Source organism: Littorina saxatilis, linkage group LG10, assembly GCF_037325665.1.
Source record: "Littorina saxatilis isolate snail1 linkage group LG10, US_GU_Lsax_2.0, whole genome shotgun sequence".
Taxonomy (NCBI): Eukaryota; Metazoa; Mollusca; class Gastropoda; order Littorinimorpha; family Littorinidae; genus Littorina; species Littorina saxatilis.
The window spans coordinates 43590505-43607616 of record NC_090254.1 but is presented as its reverse complement, the minus strand read 5'-3'; the positions used below and the strand labels follow the sequence as shown (position 1 = coordinate 43607616).

The 17112-nt window shown below is 44.4% G+C and overlaps 1 protein-coding gene and 1 long non-coding RNA gene across 2 annotated transcripts in view; one reads left to right on the top strand and one right to left on the bottom strand.

Annotated features, from left to right (window-relative positions):
• Nucleotides 1-17112, top strand: part of LOC138978892 (lysophospholipid acyltransferase 5-like) — a 60478-nt gene that overhangs the window by 10215 nt on the left and 33151 nt on the right. The window contains exons 3-4 of the mRNA XM_070351700.1: nucleotides 14984-15090; nucleotides 15772-15903. Of these exons, the coding sequence (XP_070207801.1) occupies nucleotides 14984-15090; nucleotides 15772-15903 (239 nt within the window). The remainder of the gene's footprint in view (nucleotides 1-14983; nucleotides 15091-15771; nucleotides 15904-17112) is intronic.
• LOC138978893 (uncharacterized) lies at nucleotides 2202-3532 on the bottom strand. The gene is made up of 2 exons (XR_011459835.1): nucleotides 3438-3532; nucleotides 2202-3132 (listed from the first exon to the last, which is right to left on the bottom strand). It is a non-coding gene; the product is annotated as an uncharacterized lncRNA (long non-coding RNA).

Sequence of the window (17112 nt, the reverse complement as noted above, 5' to 3'; positions counted from 1 at the left end):
CAGCAGCAGTCAACCTTTGTACATAACATCACAGCGTGACGTAATCAAAACAGATGCATTAAAACTGGAACATTCTGACCAAACAGACAAAAAAATGTATGGGCATATCTAAATAAATGAGAAGTACCCATAAGAAGAAAAAGTTATGAATGAAACCACCATAAATCCACTATACAACAAAAATAACCTATTTGTACATAACGGCACGCAAAGTCAGAGGATGAAAGTGCCCATATCAGCTAAAACTGGTGCCACAATAACTGCAATCAACAAATCTGAGAAAGAAATTAGTAGCAAAGGGAGACAGTTACCATTATGAATAAAAAAACCTGATACAAACAAGATAACACATGCAGGAGGTAAGAAATAAGAGGGAAAACTACATATGTACATAACATCACACCGTGACACCCATGATTCTGAGGGATGTCTCTAACACATATCCACACCTTCATAGGCAGAAATTATAAAAAAACCAAATGACACATAAAAGGTGCAAATAAAAAACCAATTAGCAACCCTGAAACATAAATTCAGATCAGAAAATGCAAAAAACATGAGAATGTGTACATAACGTCACAACAGATTATCTTTCATGCAGTGAGTGCTGGTAGGTACAGCTCACTTTCATTTTGTGAGTTGAGAAATATCAACAGAAATGGGAACATGAATAAATGATAAAGTTCAAGTATTCTGTCATTGTCAAGACAATGTATCCAGAAAAAAAACCTTGAATTTAAACCCAAAAAAAAGTCTGACCTCAGCCTCAGGGGACACACCTACCTAGAGTTGGGTGTGTTGTTCTTTATTTTTGCTGCCTGGGATTGGGTGGGCAGGTATGTCAGTTTTGTAGCTTTTTAGAAAAAGCAAGCTGATAGATTTTCACAAACATGACAGAAAAAAAAGAAAAAAAAAGATTGCAATAACATTATGCAAACATGCTTAGGAAAACTTTGTCCAAAAAGGACACACAAACAAAGGTTAGACAAATCCTGTCACATTTATAAGCTCATAAACACTATAAGTTCAAAAAGAAGTCACGCTGGAAATAGTGAATTGTAATTCCAGCATAAGTACATAACTTGTCACAATTAATGTCACAAACTTTATTTAATATTCAAAGCGCACTATCACAGAAAATAACCATAATCCAAATGAAGACCCACATTAAATCACTTTAAAAATCAAAAGAACACCATAAACACAAATCAAACATTATTACACCCGACTAGAGCATTGTGTACATAACAGTCACATCATATCACTAAAATGTTGGCACCCAACTAGACTAGAGCCATGTGTACATAACAGTCACATCATATCACTAAAATGTTGGCACCCAACTAGAGCCATGTGTACATAAGTCACATCATATCACTAAAATGTTGGCACCCAACTAGAGCCATGTGTACATAACAGTCACATCATATCACTAAAATGTTGGTATCACTTTTTACACAATATTTCTTACACTCTTTGTCCCTCAAAGCTGTACTTTAGAAAAGTGTACCTGGAGCCTGAACTAGGTCCTAGGAAAAAGCAGGTGTGTGGCATATTACCAGTAACAGGGTCCCCACAGGTTTTTAGAAACATGTACTTTGGAAAAGTGTACCTGGAGCCTGAACTAGAAAAAAGCAGGTGTGTGGCATACTACCAGTAACAGGGTCCCCACTGGTTTTTAGAAACAAAATTCCATGACTTTTCCATGAGCCCCAATAACATTTTCCATGACTAGATCCACAGGTCGCCATTTCCGAACACGCAAACTTTTTACGTCTTTTCACTGCCAGTTTTGACACTGGCTTGCTTTGCACTGAATTTGAGTCAGTTTCTAAGCAGTGTCTTTTCGACAAGCAAGTCAAGCATTTGCTACGCAGTCAGATTATCGGTAATGTTTGCTGGTCCTGTCATTTCATTAAACTGGACCAGCCACTGTTTGTATCCATCTGCACTTTCGTAACCGTCACTGTGACTTGACGAACTGTCATTTTTTTTCACCGCGATACACAGTTCATTGCGAAGATCTTCCTTGGTAATTCGTTCCAATTCCGCATACTTTTTGTTGTCAAGAAACAACTCGAAAGAAAGTTTCAAACTCATCATCCTCCATCTTGCTTGTCGAAGCGCTAAAGTACTTTATCGATGCAAAAACATAAGCAGAAAACTTCAATGAAACAGACTTAAATGCAGCGCAGACGAGATAACGGAAGGAAGTGAGCCTCGCTTTGGCTCAAGTGCCGTTAAAAATACCGTTATTCTCGTATGCAAATACGAACGAGAAGTTGGTCATACGAACAAACCTTGTGCTGGCGACGCAAATCGCTGCTGGCTGGCAAAGGGACGACGAAAATAGCCGCTGGCGTGCTAAAGTTTTTTTGTTTTTTTTTTAAATTCCATGACTTTCCATGACTTGAATTGAAATTCCATGACTTTCCAGGCCTGGAAAATTAAAAATCAAATTCCATGACTTTCCAGGTTTTCCATGACCTGTACGAACCCTGCAGTAAACGCCATGTACACAATAAAAACAAATTTTAAAAATCTGCATAGTATAAATGACATTTTTGTTCTGTCTGTTCGGTTACAGTATGGCTAGTTTATGATCCAGCTATGGCTATCTATTTCCAGCACAAATTACAAGGTTTTAGCATAAAAGCCAAGAAAACTGTGGTGTACTAACACCCTGAAGAGTGGCATTTCCAGAGAAAATCTGCATGCTAAAATTAAGTTAGTATTTGTGTACAATGAAATAAAGAGTAAAATGGGACCAGATTTTAGGGTTCATGCACACCTGCTTAGAACCAGCATCTCCTGTAAATGAAAATAGAGATTTAGCATCGTAATGATGCCACACATTGGCACAAGTCTCAAAAAAAGTGCTTTTTGTCCAACTCTAGGTAGATTTACCCCCTCACGTCTTGTGCATGCATCAAAAAAACACATCTACACAGCAAAGGTGTAAATCAAAGCCCTGTTTTCAAGGGACATGGTGTAGTCGTTTTCCTTGAAGACACGCAAGATGTCGCACAAGGGAATAACAAATTCTGTGCATATGGCAGGCCATTTATTCTTCCCACAGCCAACATCCTTCAGGAAGACCCCCCAGGCTCCATCAGCTGAAGCTTTTGTGATCTGAAAGAAAAACAATGTAAAATTATAGATGCATGGAGTTTCTGAAATGATTGCTATGTTATTCTCACATAATTTGCCCCCCCCCCCCCCCCCCCCAAGTTTTTGTTAAAAGCGACAAGCCTGAAAAATATAACATTTAGAGCCATTAACAGTTTACCTGAAAGACCTAAACGTGCATCTTTCAAAATTACAAAGGAAACAAACTCGAACCGCCTTGAATAAGGGTGAACTGAGATGGAAAACTAACAACAAACCAACTTTTCAAAAATTGAGAAGCTTCTTTAAGTACCAGAAAGTTTTCTTACCTGCGCAACATACTCCACCACAGTCTTTTCTGTTGGTATGCCAACCAAAACAAAGTCCCCAGGCTTTACACAGACAGAAGCACAGTTGCCAACATATGGATAGTGTTAAAGAAAAAAGATAGTGTCTAAAAGTCACTGACTAACAAAATAAAAAACCAATGTATTGCTAATGTCAACAATATATTGCTAGATTACTATGGTCATGTACTACAAGCAAAAATGTAATTCTTATGATAACATAAAGGTTACTTACTATGATTTGGATAATAATAAAAAAGAATAAGCATCACTTTTCATTATCACAATATTTCACTTCAAAAAGGATACCAGAAGATGGCAAGCAAACCACAAAGTGGTTGGGTCTCCACGTCAAAGCAGGCAGACATTTTCCGTGAATGTGAGTCCACATTATGCCGGGGAGGTATGTACTGCTGTGGTGTGGAGCTGGAGTGGGTTGGGATCTTGGGGTGCAAAGCTTGTGGAGGTGCGGCCTCACTGTGTACCCACCATACTCTGGATATATGGAGAGGATGGGGTGTTGCAGCACAGAGGTGAGGGCCAACACCTGCCACATACCCATGTATGTGCCAGCCTTGAAGATGTCGCGAAGTTCCAACTGAAATATGTTGTCAATGGCAGCCTTGGTCAGTTTTTCATTGAGGAAATGTTCAGAGTACTGAGCGCAGAAAGTCGAGTCTGGGTCGCTCAGGTAGTGGCTCTTGTTGATTATCAATTCGAGGGCAATCCTTGCCCGCATTTCAAGATGGCGCTCCTGCGTTCCCCAGGCAAGGACAGACCCACACCTGGGAAGGCAGTTGCCATCTCCGTAGATGGCAATGGGCGAGAGACTGGAAGTGGAAGGGACGTCAGCTGGAAAGAGCGCCAATGATGGTTCATCAATTTGAAAGTCACTTGTGTCCAGTTGCTGCATCATTACAGGCTGCATGAGCCCATGGTGCTGTTCTGCTAAAGCCTCCAATGTTGTCCAATCCTTCACTTTTCCCAGTGATTTCAGCATGTCCCTGAAGAAAGACATGGGTAAGGGGGGAGGACACTTGGGGTCAGCGGAGGGCTTGGGAGCAGTGGAGGGTTTTGCATCCGAGGGCTTGGCAGCAAAGGGCTTGGGTGCAGTGGAAGGTTTTGCATGATAGGGCTTTGGGGCAGTGGAGCACTTGGCGGCAGAGGGCTTTGGGGCAGTGGAGGGTTTGGCTGCAAAGCGCTTGGGGGCAGTGGAGCGCTTGGCATTACAGGGCATGGCGGCAAAGGGCTTGGCATCAGCGGAGGGTTTGGCGGCAGAGGAGAGTTTGGCATCAGAGAAGGGTTTGGAATCAGAGGGCGTGGCGGCAGAGGAGGGTTTGGCATCAGAGGGCTCGGCGGTAGTGGAGGGTTTGGCATCAGAGGGCTCGGCGGCAGTGGAAGGTTTGGCATCAGAGGGCCTGGTGGCAGAGGAGGGTGTGGCATCAGAGGGATTGGCGGCAGTGGAGGGTTTGGCATCAGAGGGCCTGGTGGCAGAGGAGGGTTTGGCATCAGAGGGTTTGGCGGCAGTGGAGGGTTTGGCATCAGAGGGTTTGGCGGCAGTGGAGGGTTTGGCATCAGAGGGCCTGGTGGCAGAGGAGGGTTTGGCATCAGAGGGTTTGGCGGCAGAGGAGGGTTTGGCATCAGAGGGTTTGGCGGCAGTGGAGGGTTTGGCATCAGAGGGCCTGGTGGCAGAGGAGGGTTTGGCATCAGAGGGTTTGGCGGCAGTTGAGGGTTTGGCATCAGAGGGTTTGGCGGCAGTGGAGGGTTTGGCATCAGAGGGTTTGGCAGCAGTGGAGGGTTTGGCATCAGAGGGCCTGGTGGCAGAGGAGGGTTTGGCATCAGAGGGTTTGGCGGCAGTGGAGGGTTTGGCATCAGAGGGCCTGGTGGCAGAGGAGGGTTTGGCGGCAGTGGAGGGTTTGGCATCAGAGGGCCTGGTGGCATCAGAGGGTTTGGCATCAGAGGGTTTGGCGGCAGTGGAGGGTTTGGCATCAGAGGGCCTGGTGGCAGAGGAGGGTTTGGCATCAGAGGGCTTGGAGGCAGTGGAGGGTTTGGCATCAGAGGGCTTGGCGGCAGGAACAGCTTGAGGGCAGCGGAAGACATGGGACTTCCATTGACCGTGGGGGAGAGTTCTCATGGTGTGGCAGGGATCCCCTAGCATACATTCTGCACAGTAGCATGAAAGTCTCCTGTGAAGAATGGTGTTGGGTTCTTCAGGTCGAACACAGTGAATTGACCGCGTACCTGGAACAGGGTTGTTTGGTCGTCGGTCAGGTCGCTTCCGGTTGATATCCTCCAGTCTCAAGAAGACCCTTCTGGAGTGGCAGCAGGCATCCCCATCTGGGTCAACCGCAAAGTTTTGCTTGAGGTACTGGAAGGCTTCTTCAGCATTCCTGATGATCTCCTGCAAAGAAAAAAAAATCAAAATACACAATGAACAACATGCAACAGAAATATGCAGCAGCACCTGCAAAGCATAAATAAAGAGGCAGCTTCTTCGTTTATGGGCTGAAACACTGAAGCTCCAGACAGGCACATTATCCAATTTAGCGCCCGTGAAAGGCAACTTAATTAAGACACACAAAACTCTTAAGAAAGCGCACATACCTTTCCGCTGAGCACTGCTCTCCTCACTGCCGACTTCACGATGCCGCCGACACCGTCACAAGGCCCCTTCCCATGGGAAGTGCCGAAAAAAGACCTTTCGATCGGCACCCCAAAGTCATCTGCAGAACAGGACAGGTCCGTGAAGGGTTCCCGACTCTTAAACTGGCTGCCTGCTCCGTCTGTAAATTGAAACTGAAAGAACACGAAATTGGAACGTGATCAGTCACAGTTGTCGGGCATGTAGGAGTTGTTTACAATGAAATACATATCAAACCAATCGTGGAAAGCAAACTTGCACACTCATACAGTGGTAAAATCACTGACCTGACGATCAACTTTTAGATGCCTCTTCTCCCGCAGATGATGCAGCAACTGTGCTGTACAGGCATGCACAGCACTGGCGTCATGCTGCAGGTCACTGCTGATGAAGACGACACTTTCAGTCACCAGTTCACCACAAGTGCACCTGCAAAAGTTGAACGCATTAAATTATAACACAAAATAACTGACAGAAATAAGACATCCGGCAGCTATAACTTGAAATTTAGATATGTCACACCATAAAAAGTACAAACAAACCAGAGAAAGAGAGAGAGAGAAGAAAATAACCATAACAAAACTAGCCGCTTTTATCCTGATGTACGGTATTTTGAATAGGTCAGTGATTGTGGATCGTCGCGATATAACCTTCGTGGTTGAAAACGACGTTAAACACCAAATAAAGAAAGAAAGAAAGAAAGTGATTGTGGAGAAAGTCAAGGACTACCTGTAGTAATTAACAGTGGGCAGCACTGTAGCCTGATTGTAGCTCCAGTGAGCTGCTTGCACCTCATGCTGAAAATCACATCTGTAGTTCTCAGCGAAGTCCAAGAGGGTGAGCACCTGGTTTGGAGGAAGATGATCCCTGAGCTGCCTGAACTGCCTGTACTGCCAGAAAGCCACAGCCAGATGGCAAGCAAAGGGCTGAAGCTCTGCTGCTAGCTCGGCAATAAGTTCACCAAGAGTCCCCTGAAAATATGAAAAATGTTCAACTTGTAGAGCTTTTGTAATACAGTTGTACTCCCCCTTAACGACCCCCCTGTTTATGACCACCCCCTTTTTACGACTGATTTTTCTACCACGGATGCGTTCTACTATATAATGAACCCCCAGTGAACGACTCACCCCAAAACGCGACTTACGACCGAGCTTTTGGGGATGAATTCGACTTTCGCGCATTTTCAGTCGAGCAGACGAAAACACAACATGGCGGCTCTCGTGCAACTACCGCGAGAAAAAAACAAAGCCGAAATCTCGCACGCGCGAGATCCTAATACATCCGGTTTTCCTCTGTACGCTTATCTTGTCACGACGACTTGTTGACAAAGAAAGATTCGCGATAGAAAGAGAAAAGCGCCGACTCTTGAGTAGAGAGCTAATAAAATAATTGCTAATCGAGCGAAATGGCAATTCGCGGCGACTTCCTCAGGAGTCGGGAAGACGCAAATCCTGTGTATCGTCAATGATAAGGACTCAGTGTTATCGAGATGGCGAGAAAGAGAGTGAAGCGAAAGTATGCAAAGAGAGGTGCCTGTACGAAAACCTCAACGATCGTGCATGGGACTAGTTTAGCGATGCAAGGCGAAGAAACATTCATGTGAGCGAAAAGATAATTCGGGAGAAAAATCGTTATGCTTTCTATCGAGTTAGGACATTCGGATTTTACTGGTTGCGCCACAATGTCAAATGTGCTTCACTCAGGGGGAGCAAGCATTTAAACGCCATGAGTAAATTTTCTTTGAAAATTGAGTTAAAGTTGTTCTGCTGTAATGTGTTTGGGTGTGTGTGTGTGTTGATATGACAGTAAACTGCAACTGTGTGTAAACATGACAGTACATAACAGTACGTACACTGCAACCAAATTCATGACCGCCCGGGCCAAAAACTCAAACCCCCATTTTAAGACCCCCCTTTTTACGACCTAATTTTCAAGGTTTTTCCAAAGTCGTAAATAGGGGATTCTACTGTAAATGCAATTAGTGCATAGCAATATTAACCAGCATGTAGGACTAGTTTTTATGAATAACCTATACTGTTGACATGTCAAGTCTCAAACATAGATAAAGCAGTACCGGCAATAGACCATAGATGTCAAAATAAAACAGTCACTAACCTTCACGGTTATGTTGCCGATGCGCTGGCCAGAGGACACATCATAGGGCTGCCATCTGAGCCATGACAGACTCTTCTCCATGGGAAGGTGGGCCAGGGACTGGGTGAGGACTTCCACCCCACAGTTGGGACACTCCCTGTCAATGCAGGTCCATCTGCCTACCTCGTCTGTGTAGCAGCAGAGGGTGAGGTCTGACAGCTCAGAAAGTGTAGACGGGAGTCCTGGGAGACAGGTGCGCAAAACCTCCAACTTTTGAGCCACATTAGTGCACATCTTACAAAGACAGCTTGTTCTCTTCAAGTTGTTCATCGTAAGGATGTGCTGCGGCCTCAGCTTCTTGAAGGCAGTGAGGCTGATGTTATGGTTGGTCTCTTTGAGAAAGGCCTGGTGCACTTTGGCAAGTGATGAGGTGAGGCAGGCCCGTGGTACAAGATCTTTCTTGACCATCTTTCGGTCTGGCATCATCACCGAGGTCTCCGGTCTTGAATAAAACCCCTCCACAAGGTCGGTTAAGTCTTGATTCAATGAACCTCCATGTCGACCAGCATGCAGGAGCTCCTCTGCCTCGGGCTCGATGGTGGACGCAGCAGCGACAAAGTGCCACCTCTGGTCCAGCTGGCGGCTGAGGGACAAAATGGAGTCCGTTGACTCCTGCACCAGTACCGACACAAGTTTTTTCCGTTCTACAGTGTATTTCTTTTTTTTCTTAGCCCTCAAAGCTGATAAGTGTTGCAATATGCGCCCAGCAAATGATGGCATCTTGAAGGCTGGCATCTTCACCTCGCCCAATGCCTTTCGCTTCCGCGGGCTCTTCATGGCCTGTGCCAGCTGGTACGCCTTCACTTCAGCATATTTGACGGGGTCCTTGGGGTCTTGACGGCTAGCTCTGGAGGCCGCTTGGCGCTTGGCCTCGTTTGACCGGAAAGGGGACCCAGCAAAAGAGGAGATCGGCGGAGTCGTAACACCTTCGCTGCTGTCGCGGAGAGGTGAAACATCCAAAGCTGGTCGGGGAGAATTCTGACTGCGGTATCGCTCCATGCGCCTAAAAAACAAATAAAATAATGAGGCCTAAAAACTAAAGGATACATACATCTGAAAAGGCAAGATAACATGAAACATAACCACACAAGAAGGGCAAAGCCCATACGACTCACATGCTTGACCTTGACCTTTACTGACCTTAGCAATGACATCATACACTAAGAACTGCTTTACACATTTTTCCTACCAAAATACATGTGACCTTGACCCAAGATCAAGGTCATGCAACACAAAGCTGTTAATTCAAGACATAGGAAGTACAATGGTGCTTATTGGCTCTTTCTACCATGAGATATGGTCACTTTTACTTTTAGTGGTTCACTACCTTATTTTGGTCACATTTCATAAGGGTCAAAATGACCTTGATCATATGTAACCAAATGTGTCTCATGATGAAAGCATAACATGTGCCCCACATAATTTTAAAGTTTGAAACAGTTATCTTCCATAGTTCAGGGTCAAGGTCACTTCAAAATATGTATACAATCCAACTTTGAAGAGCTCCTGTGACCTTGACCTTGAAGCAAGGTAAACCAAACTGAAGATGGGGTGAGGTATTGAATCTCAAAAACTTCAGAGAAAATGGGAAAAATAGCTGGGTTTTTTAGACATTTATGGCCCCTGCGACCTTGACCTTGAAGCAAGGTCAAGATGCTATGTATGTTTTATTGGGGCCTTGTCATCATACACCATCTTGCCAAATTTGGTACTGATAGACTGAATAGTGTCCAAGAAATATCCAACGTTAAAGTTTTCCGGACGGACGGACGACTCGGGTGAGTACATAGACTCACTTTTGCTTCGCATGTGAGTCAAAAATGATAAATTCCTGCACCACCACCTGAAAATAATTCAAAATACTACATCAACAACAATACCCAAACAAATAAAAAGCGCTGAATTTTTTTTTATGAATTGACAACTTACTTCATGTTATGGTAGGCTCTCTTTTCTGGAGTCTGCTTAGTCCGCCACAACCGCATCTTTTCACGATGTGCAGCCTTCCTCTCGTCATCGTCTTTCTTGAGTCTGTCCTGTGCGCCACGTGTGGAGCCTGACGTCTCCTTTTCCTTCTTCTTCTTCTCTCTGTGGCGAGCTTGGCGTGTCCTCTGCAGCTCCCTGTTGCGTTGCAGTTTTACCTCAGGCAGAGAAGATCTGTACACCTTAACACGCTGTTTTTCAGACTCCCGAAAAGTGTCCAGTGACCCCACTTGCACATGTTTCTGAACGAGAGCCTTGTACCCGGTAAGCTTGGGCTGACTGGTCCTCTCTTCAGGGTCATCGTCACAAAACGAGTACTTGTACGCCCTCTTTCGTCTAAGAAGGTACTTGAAGATACCTGGACAGATAAAGAACACAACTAATGAAAAACAAGAATGGGGGAACTTCAAAAGTGACAATGCCATGCAACAATCCCTATCACAGTTGGCTTTGTTAAAAAATACCTCCTTCACTCCTGTTGTTTCATTTATCAGCAAATAAATGTAACAACAGACAGGACAAAAGCATGGTAAATAAACAAAATGTATTACACTAAAAAAAAAACTCCCACCCAGACATACTTTAAGATTTAAAAGTTATGCAATGCAGAATGCAGACAAAGAATCTACAACACTACAGTACAGGCAAATCCAGCTAACTCACAAACGGTTAAGTCAAAAATTCGCTTAGCACACAAAGAAATTCTGGTCCGGAATTATCCCTCTTTATCTATGTGTACAAAGTACCCTGAGCTCGAAATGGGATTTCTCTTACGTAAGTCGAAAGACGGATAGCACACAACAGAAAGTCAGTCCCAAAGACAAAGTTTACTCTATATTTACTACAGCAACTCGAAACTTGGCGTCAAACACTAGCGCATTGTGTAACCTTATTCCCTTCTTCTCTACACGGACGCCACACCGACTGGTCAGTCGGCACGCAATAAAGTATGAACTGAAGTTAGGAGGGGGCGAGGAGTAAGGAGAATTATCCAACTCCAAGAAAACATTCTGAAAAAGGTGGGGAAGTGGTGACAAGGCAGTGAACGCACTCACCATGCACTGACATCATACGAAAGCAGCCACACAAACACAGCACAGAGGCAGGTGTGCAGATGTTTTGTGAGAATAAGCGTTGAAAACCAGTTTGAATAAAAAAAAAAACAGCAGATAGAGCCGCATGTCATAATCATTCTTCTTGTCTGGCTTTATTGACTGCATGCCGATCTTGTGGCAGTGACTTTTCACTCTTCAGTCGGACTGTACACAAACCGCTCTCACTCTCCTACCCTAAGCCCTGACAACTGATCCTTGGAAATTGTTTGGAAGAGTACACCTCTCTATTTCTCTCCAATGCTCTTCCTGCTGACTTCAGTGACACCGGACACCCCACTGAGTTTAGCCAGCTACCCCCCCCCCCCTCTCTCTCTCTCTCTCCCCCCAGCCATGTACTGTTTGGTGCTGTGGCCAGAGAGGTGTCACCGGCTAATTGAGGCCAGCTGCACTGTTCACTCAGAGCAAAACTAGTTGACTGTGTCTAACTTTTGACAAAGCAACACAACTGAAGGGTTCACAGATTAGGTAACCGACTCACTGGTCAAGGCTGCAGGGAAACAAGAGTATCTTGTCAATGAAAGAGGTTACACACAGATACGCGATGCTGAGAACGGTGGCCGATTTTTCACTCTCTTTCTCGGAGGGCCTTCATCATTGCAGGGACTGCTGTAAAGAAATGCTTGCTCAGAAACTAACTCTTTTTGTATGTCTGATGCAGAAGTGCAAACATTGAGTACATGATTGGGAACCCCCAGCTAAAAATGCACAAACACCACATCTGAGCATATACCTGGGACCACCACCTTAGACAAATGGACTTCATAACTAGACACAATTAACTGACAGCAAGCTAGTCTGGTGTACCCCATTCCCACGTTTCTAAACTTTCAGACTAACCATCCCCTGTGCAGACCTGTTTACCCCAAACAATTGACAAGTAACAAAATTGTAATCTGATGACCAAAATAGTAAACAAATGGTTACAAACGTAAACAAAAAGAATATTCCCCCCCCCCCTACCACCAAAAGCCTAAAAAATCAATCCAAAATAGTAAGGGTAAACAGGTCTGTCTGTCTCTAACGCTCCTAGCCCAGGCCTTGAATAGATTAAAGTGAAGAAATGACTAATAAAAGTGTCACTAAATCAAATGTGCCTAAAACTACACTTGCGGCAGTTCATCTTAACTAGAATGGCAATGAAATGCTTTCACACAAAACAATCATGTTTATGTTTAACTTCACGCTACAGATCATTCCTTCCTGATTTTAATTTACGCACAGCCCAAAAGACACCGAAGAAGTATGTTATCACCGAGAACTTAAAAATGAAATGATCGAGGTAATATGAATGGCAAACAAAATCAATAAAGTTAGGAAAAGTACACAAAATGCACATTTATTATTATAACTCAGGTTTTAATACAATAATCTGTAGCATCAATCAAAATCTGTAGCCTTCATTACAAATTCTTACTTCTAGACCTAGCATTCAAGGAACAAGTAAGAATCCCAAAAATAGTTAATCATAGGGAATGTGCAACATTATGCACATAATACCACCCAGATATGTGCACCAAAAGAGAACATGGAAAATGAACTATGTTACAAATCCAACAACAGCTGAGACATACAGTGTAAACAAAAAAGGAGCGGGGAAAAAAAACACCAAAATGCAGAATAGCTCATTGCACATAACCATCACAGCAACACAATATGAAGTGACGTTATGAACATTTTCAGGGTCATAAAAACAGCTGAATGCAGTCATCTACAGCTCACTTTTTAATTCTACTGGCAACAAAGAACAAGATTTGATCGTGACAAAAAACTCTCTACTGCACAGTCTTCAGAACAAGATTTCAATAACGTGTACATAATGTCACACGTCACCCAGACAAGCTATCTCGATCTAAAGGCGTGTGAAGTTATGTACACGCAGTCATGGAAGAAAACACGAATCACACAGAGAAAGGTCTGCGTCTCAGAACCCGTTCATTAACAAAGAACAAAAAAAAATTGAACCCCAAGTCAGAAAGAACGAAAATCAAAGATAAACATTGATAAAAATGTAAAATATTCCGCGCCTAGCCCGAAGACAGTAATCTCATGATGTGACGTTATGAACATCGCACCGTATTTTCTCACCCGATGTCCTAGCCCGTCAGAAAGTCCCTTTCAACGCAGGAACAAAAGACATCAACATAGTAATGTTTTCCACCTATTTTTAAAAAGATTAAAACTGTATTAGCTGAACCATGCATCGTACGTTATCCGTCACGACAACAGCTTCGTATCTGAACAATAAAAATTAAATTTCTTCGCTAATGCGTCAGATCGGAGACTTCGATGTCTTCGTTTAGCGCGCGATATGTTTGACTTGCACTCAACCATCGTCAGAAACAAAGAAAACACAACTCAAACAGCAATATGATCTTAAAAGTTGATACAACTGACCATCATTTTGTACATAACACATTTCAAAAAATCACGACAAAACACTTACCTCCTGTGTTCTCTTTTTCCTCGTTCATCTCACTCGCTGACTTCTTCGAATGCAACTGCGATTGCTCGCGGGACGAATCGTATTCAAAATTTGCTCACACCCCATGTAGAAACGAGTCTATGCGCGGAAGAAAAAATAGTACATAACTTACGCGTCACGACACATCACGCAGTTGGCCGAAAACCCTTTCCCGTACCGCTGTTTATCATGAAATTTGTGTTTTTAACTCATTTTCACACAGAAGAATGATTTTTCATCGAAAATCAACAAAAACTTTGTTGTTCTGGAAGTGAATTTTGACTGTCGGCTCATTAATACACTCGGCCGGAAAATCACGACAGGAAACGACGAACATTCTAGCCTGTGGTAATCTTCCGGTAAATCCGACTCGGCAAACTTCGGGGCAGATCAAACTTTGCAAGGGAAAGACCGACCATTTCAGAATAGAATCTCCGTATTTTTTCAATATTTTGGACAGTGATCTGACAGTATGCGAAAGTTTGCCGAGCACACTGTACTTGGTGTCACAGAATTGCAACAGATCACCGTCAATAATCACCAACAAAACATCGATTATATTCCGTACACGGGAACCACACGCCACGGAGTCATGTTCCGAGCCGAGAAAAAAACCTTCTTCGTCAATGCTCTTCATGTTCACGATTTTAGATAAAAAAGAAGCACCAGAAAGAGACTTTTTCCGGAGGTTGTATCACTTTTTCGGACTCGACGCCATTTTGTGCCCATGTACATATATATATGCACACACACACACACACACACACACACACACACACACACACACACACACACACACACACACACACACACACACACACACACAAATTAGGCACACACACACACACAAATTAGGCACACACACACACATGAAACACAATTTTCAATGACACACGCTCACGAGACACGCACACACACACACATATTTACACCTCACTCCCCTTAATAAAAAAACCCCAGCATTGTCCAACGAAACCAAAACGTCACGATCCTTTTGACCAGCTCCTCTTTCAAATTGAAGTTTCAGACATCAAAAGCGGGAACAAATAGTCGACCAACGACGGCAGCTTTCTTTCAAATCGCCGGCAACAACCTTGCCATCTTTCGAAAGATCTTCTAAAGTTGAGATGGAACGCCTTGAAAATGTAGAATGTCTCTGTTCATTTTGTTGTAGGCACGGACGTCTATCACTCAATGTTCAACATCACCTTCATCTACATTTTGCTGAGGGTGGCGGGAGGGACCAAGTTCTCTGCTGTCTTCGCCTTCTTCTTTAACCTGGTAAGCGTTTTCTTCCCCAGTGTCAAGACACCATGTCGGAAATGACTCTTGTGGGTTTTGTCAGGGCTGTGGAATGGTTGTATTTCTTAAAAGGTCAAGCAAGAAGACGAACTGCAAAAATAAGTCTGTCGAGTTTGTATGGGTTTTGAAAGGGTGAATACTCTTGCTTTTGCTGAGGCAAGCTTTTCACTCATGTTCCCTGTGTTTCAGACATGGCATGGAAAGTAACTCCGTCAATTTCCAACTTGAAAAAAATCGTAGCAAAGTTACTATACTGCAATTTTCTGAAATTATGAATGCACAAACATCGCATATATCCAGTGGAAATGGAACTAGATATGCGACATAGGTAGCATTGTGTACAGCATGTGTTTCAGGGATCTGCAATTGGTTTTGGGCGCTGGTGGTCGGCTGCTACTTCGAGGCGGTGAGCGGGCGGTATTGGGGGAGAAAGGTTGAAATAACTCATGATTATGATTGCAGACGTACCTGGTGGTGGGCTACTACTTTGAGGCGGTGAGCGGGCGGTATTGGGGGCTGTTGGGGGAGAAAGGTTGAAATAATTCATGTTTATGATTGCAGACGTACCTGGTGGTCGGCTACTACTTCGAGGCGGTGAGCGGGCGGTATTGGGGGCTGTTGGGGGAGAAAGGTTGAAATAACTCATGTTTATGATTGCAGACGTACCTGGTGGTGGGCTACTACTATGAGGTGGTGAGCGGGAAGGAGTACAACATCTCGTGGACCATGCCGCACTGTGTGCTCACCCTGCGACTCACTGCTGTGGCCTTTGACCTCTATGATGGACACAAAGTAAGATAATAATAACGAGAACCTATTAATTGTCCCTCCTCATGAGAGCTAGCTCATAGCCATGTGAAGTCAGTAGAAATGGAAACATATGTGTCATAGAAATCATTCTGTGTAGTATTTTGGGAGCTCAAACGGGCAGTATTGGGGGCTCTGGGGGCAAAAGGGTAAAAGGTCTCGTTAATTTTTTTCAATTAAATTGCATATTCTTACTCCGAATCACACACCCCGCGGGTTAGGGGGAAGAATTTACCTGATGCTCCCCACCATGTCGTAAGAGGCGACTAACGGATTCTGTTTCTCCTCGCTCCATGCAAGTTGCGAACCATCTTTCCTTTTTGTCCTCCCAGGCGGCTTCCGCTTCCTCTCTGAGGGTACGGAGATCAGCTATCTCAGCTACTCTTAAACAGATTGGACGTTCCATTAGCGTCAGCGGAGTCATTGCGGCAGTCATTAAAGGCGCGGCCCTTAAGGAGGCTAGATCTCGCTCTCCCACTCCTAAGTGGGATCTCTTTCTCGTGTTGGAATTCTTGCGTTCAGCCGAATTCGAACCTTTGAGCGACGCTAGTCTTTCCAATCTGACACAGAAAACTCTTTTTCTGTTACTGTTAGCTACAGCCCGTAGAGGTAGTGAAATTCACGCCCTCTCTGGAATTCCAGAGGATATCTCGTATGAGTCGGACGGCTCAGTCTCTTTGCGATTTCGCCCGGAGTTTCTGGCAAAGAATCAAGCTCCGGAACAAGCCTCTCCTCTGATTCTTGTCAAGCCCCTTACCAACGTTTTGGCTCCTGCGGATCCAGACTTGGTTAATTGCCCAGTTCGTGCCCTTGGTTTTTACCTTGCTCGGACTCAGCCGGTCAGGTCTAGCTCACAGAAGCTCTTATTCATCTCGCTCAAAACAGCAAGAGAAAAAGACATCTCTAAGGTAACGTTGGCCCGGTGGGTGTCTTCCCTCATCAGACAAGCGTATGGGTGGAGCCACTTGAACAAAGGGGGGGGGGGGGGGGGGCGCAGCCTGCCTTTCCCCTGGACTCGGCCCGAGCCCATGAGACTTTAGCCGTCTTGCGCTCTAAGAGGCTAGAAGAGGTGCTGTCCACAGCATTTTGGCGCTCTGAAGATGTTTTTATTAACTATTATCTTCGGGACGTCTCGGCTGTCCGTCAGGATGGCTCTCGTGGACTTCCTGCATTGATTGCAGCTGGCCAGTTTCT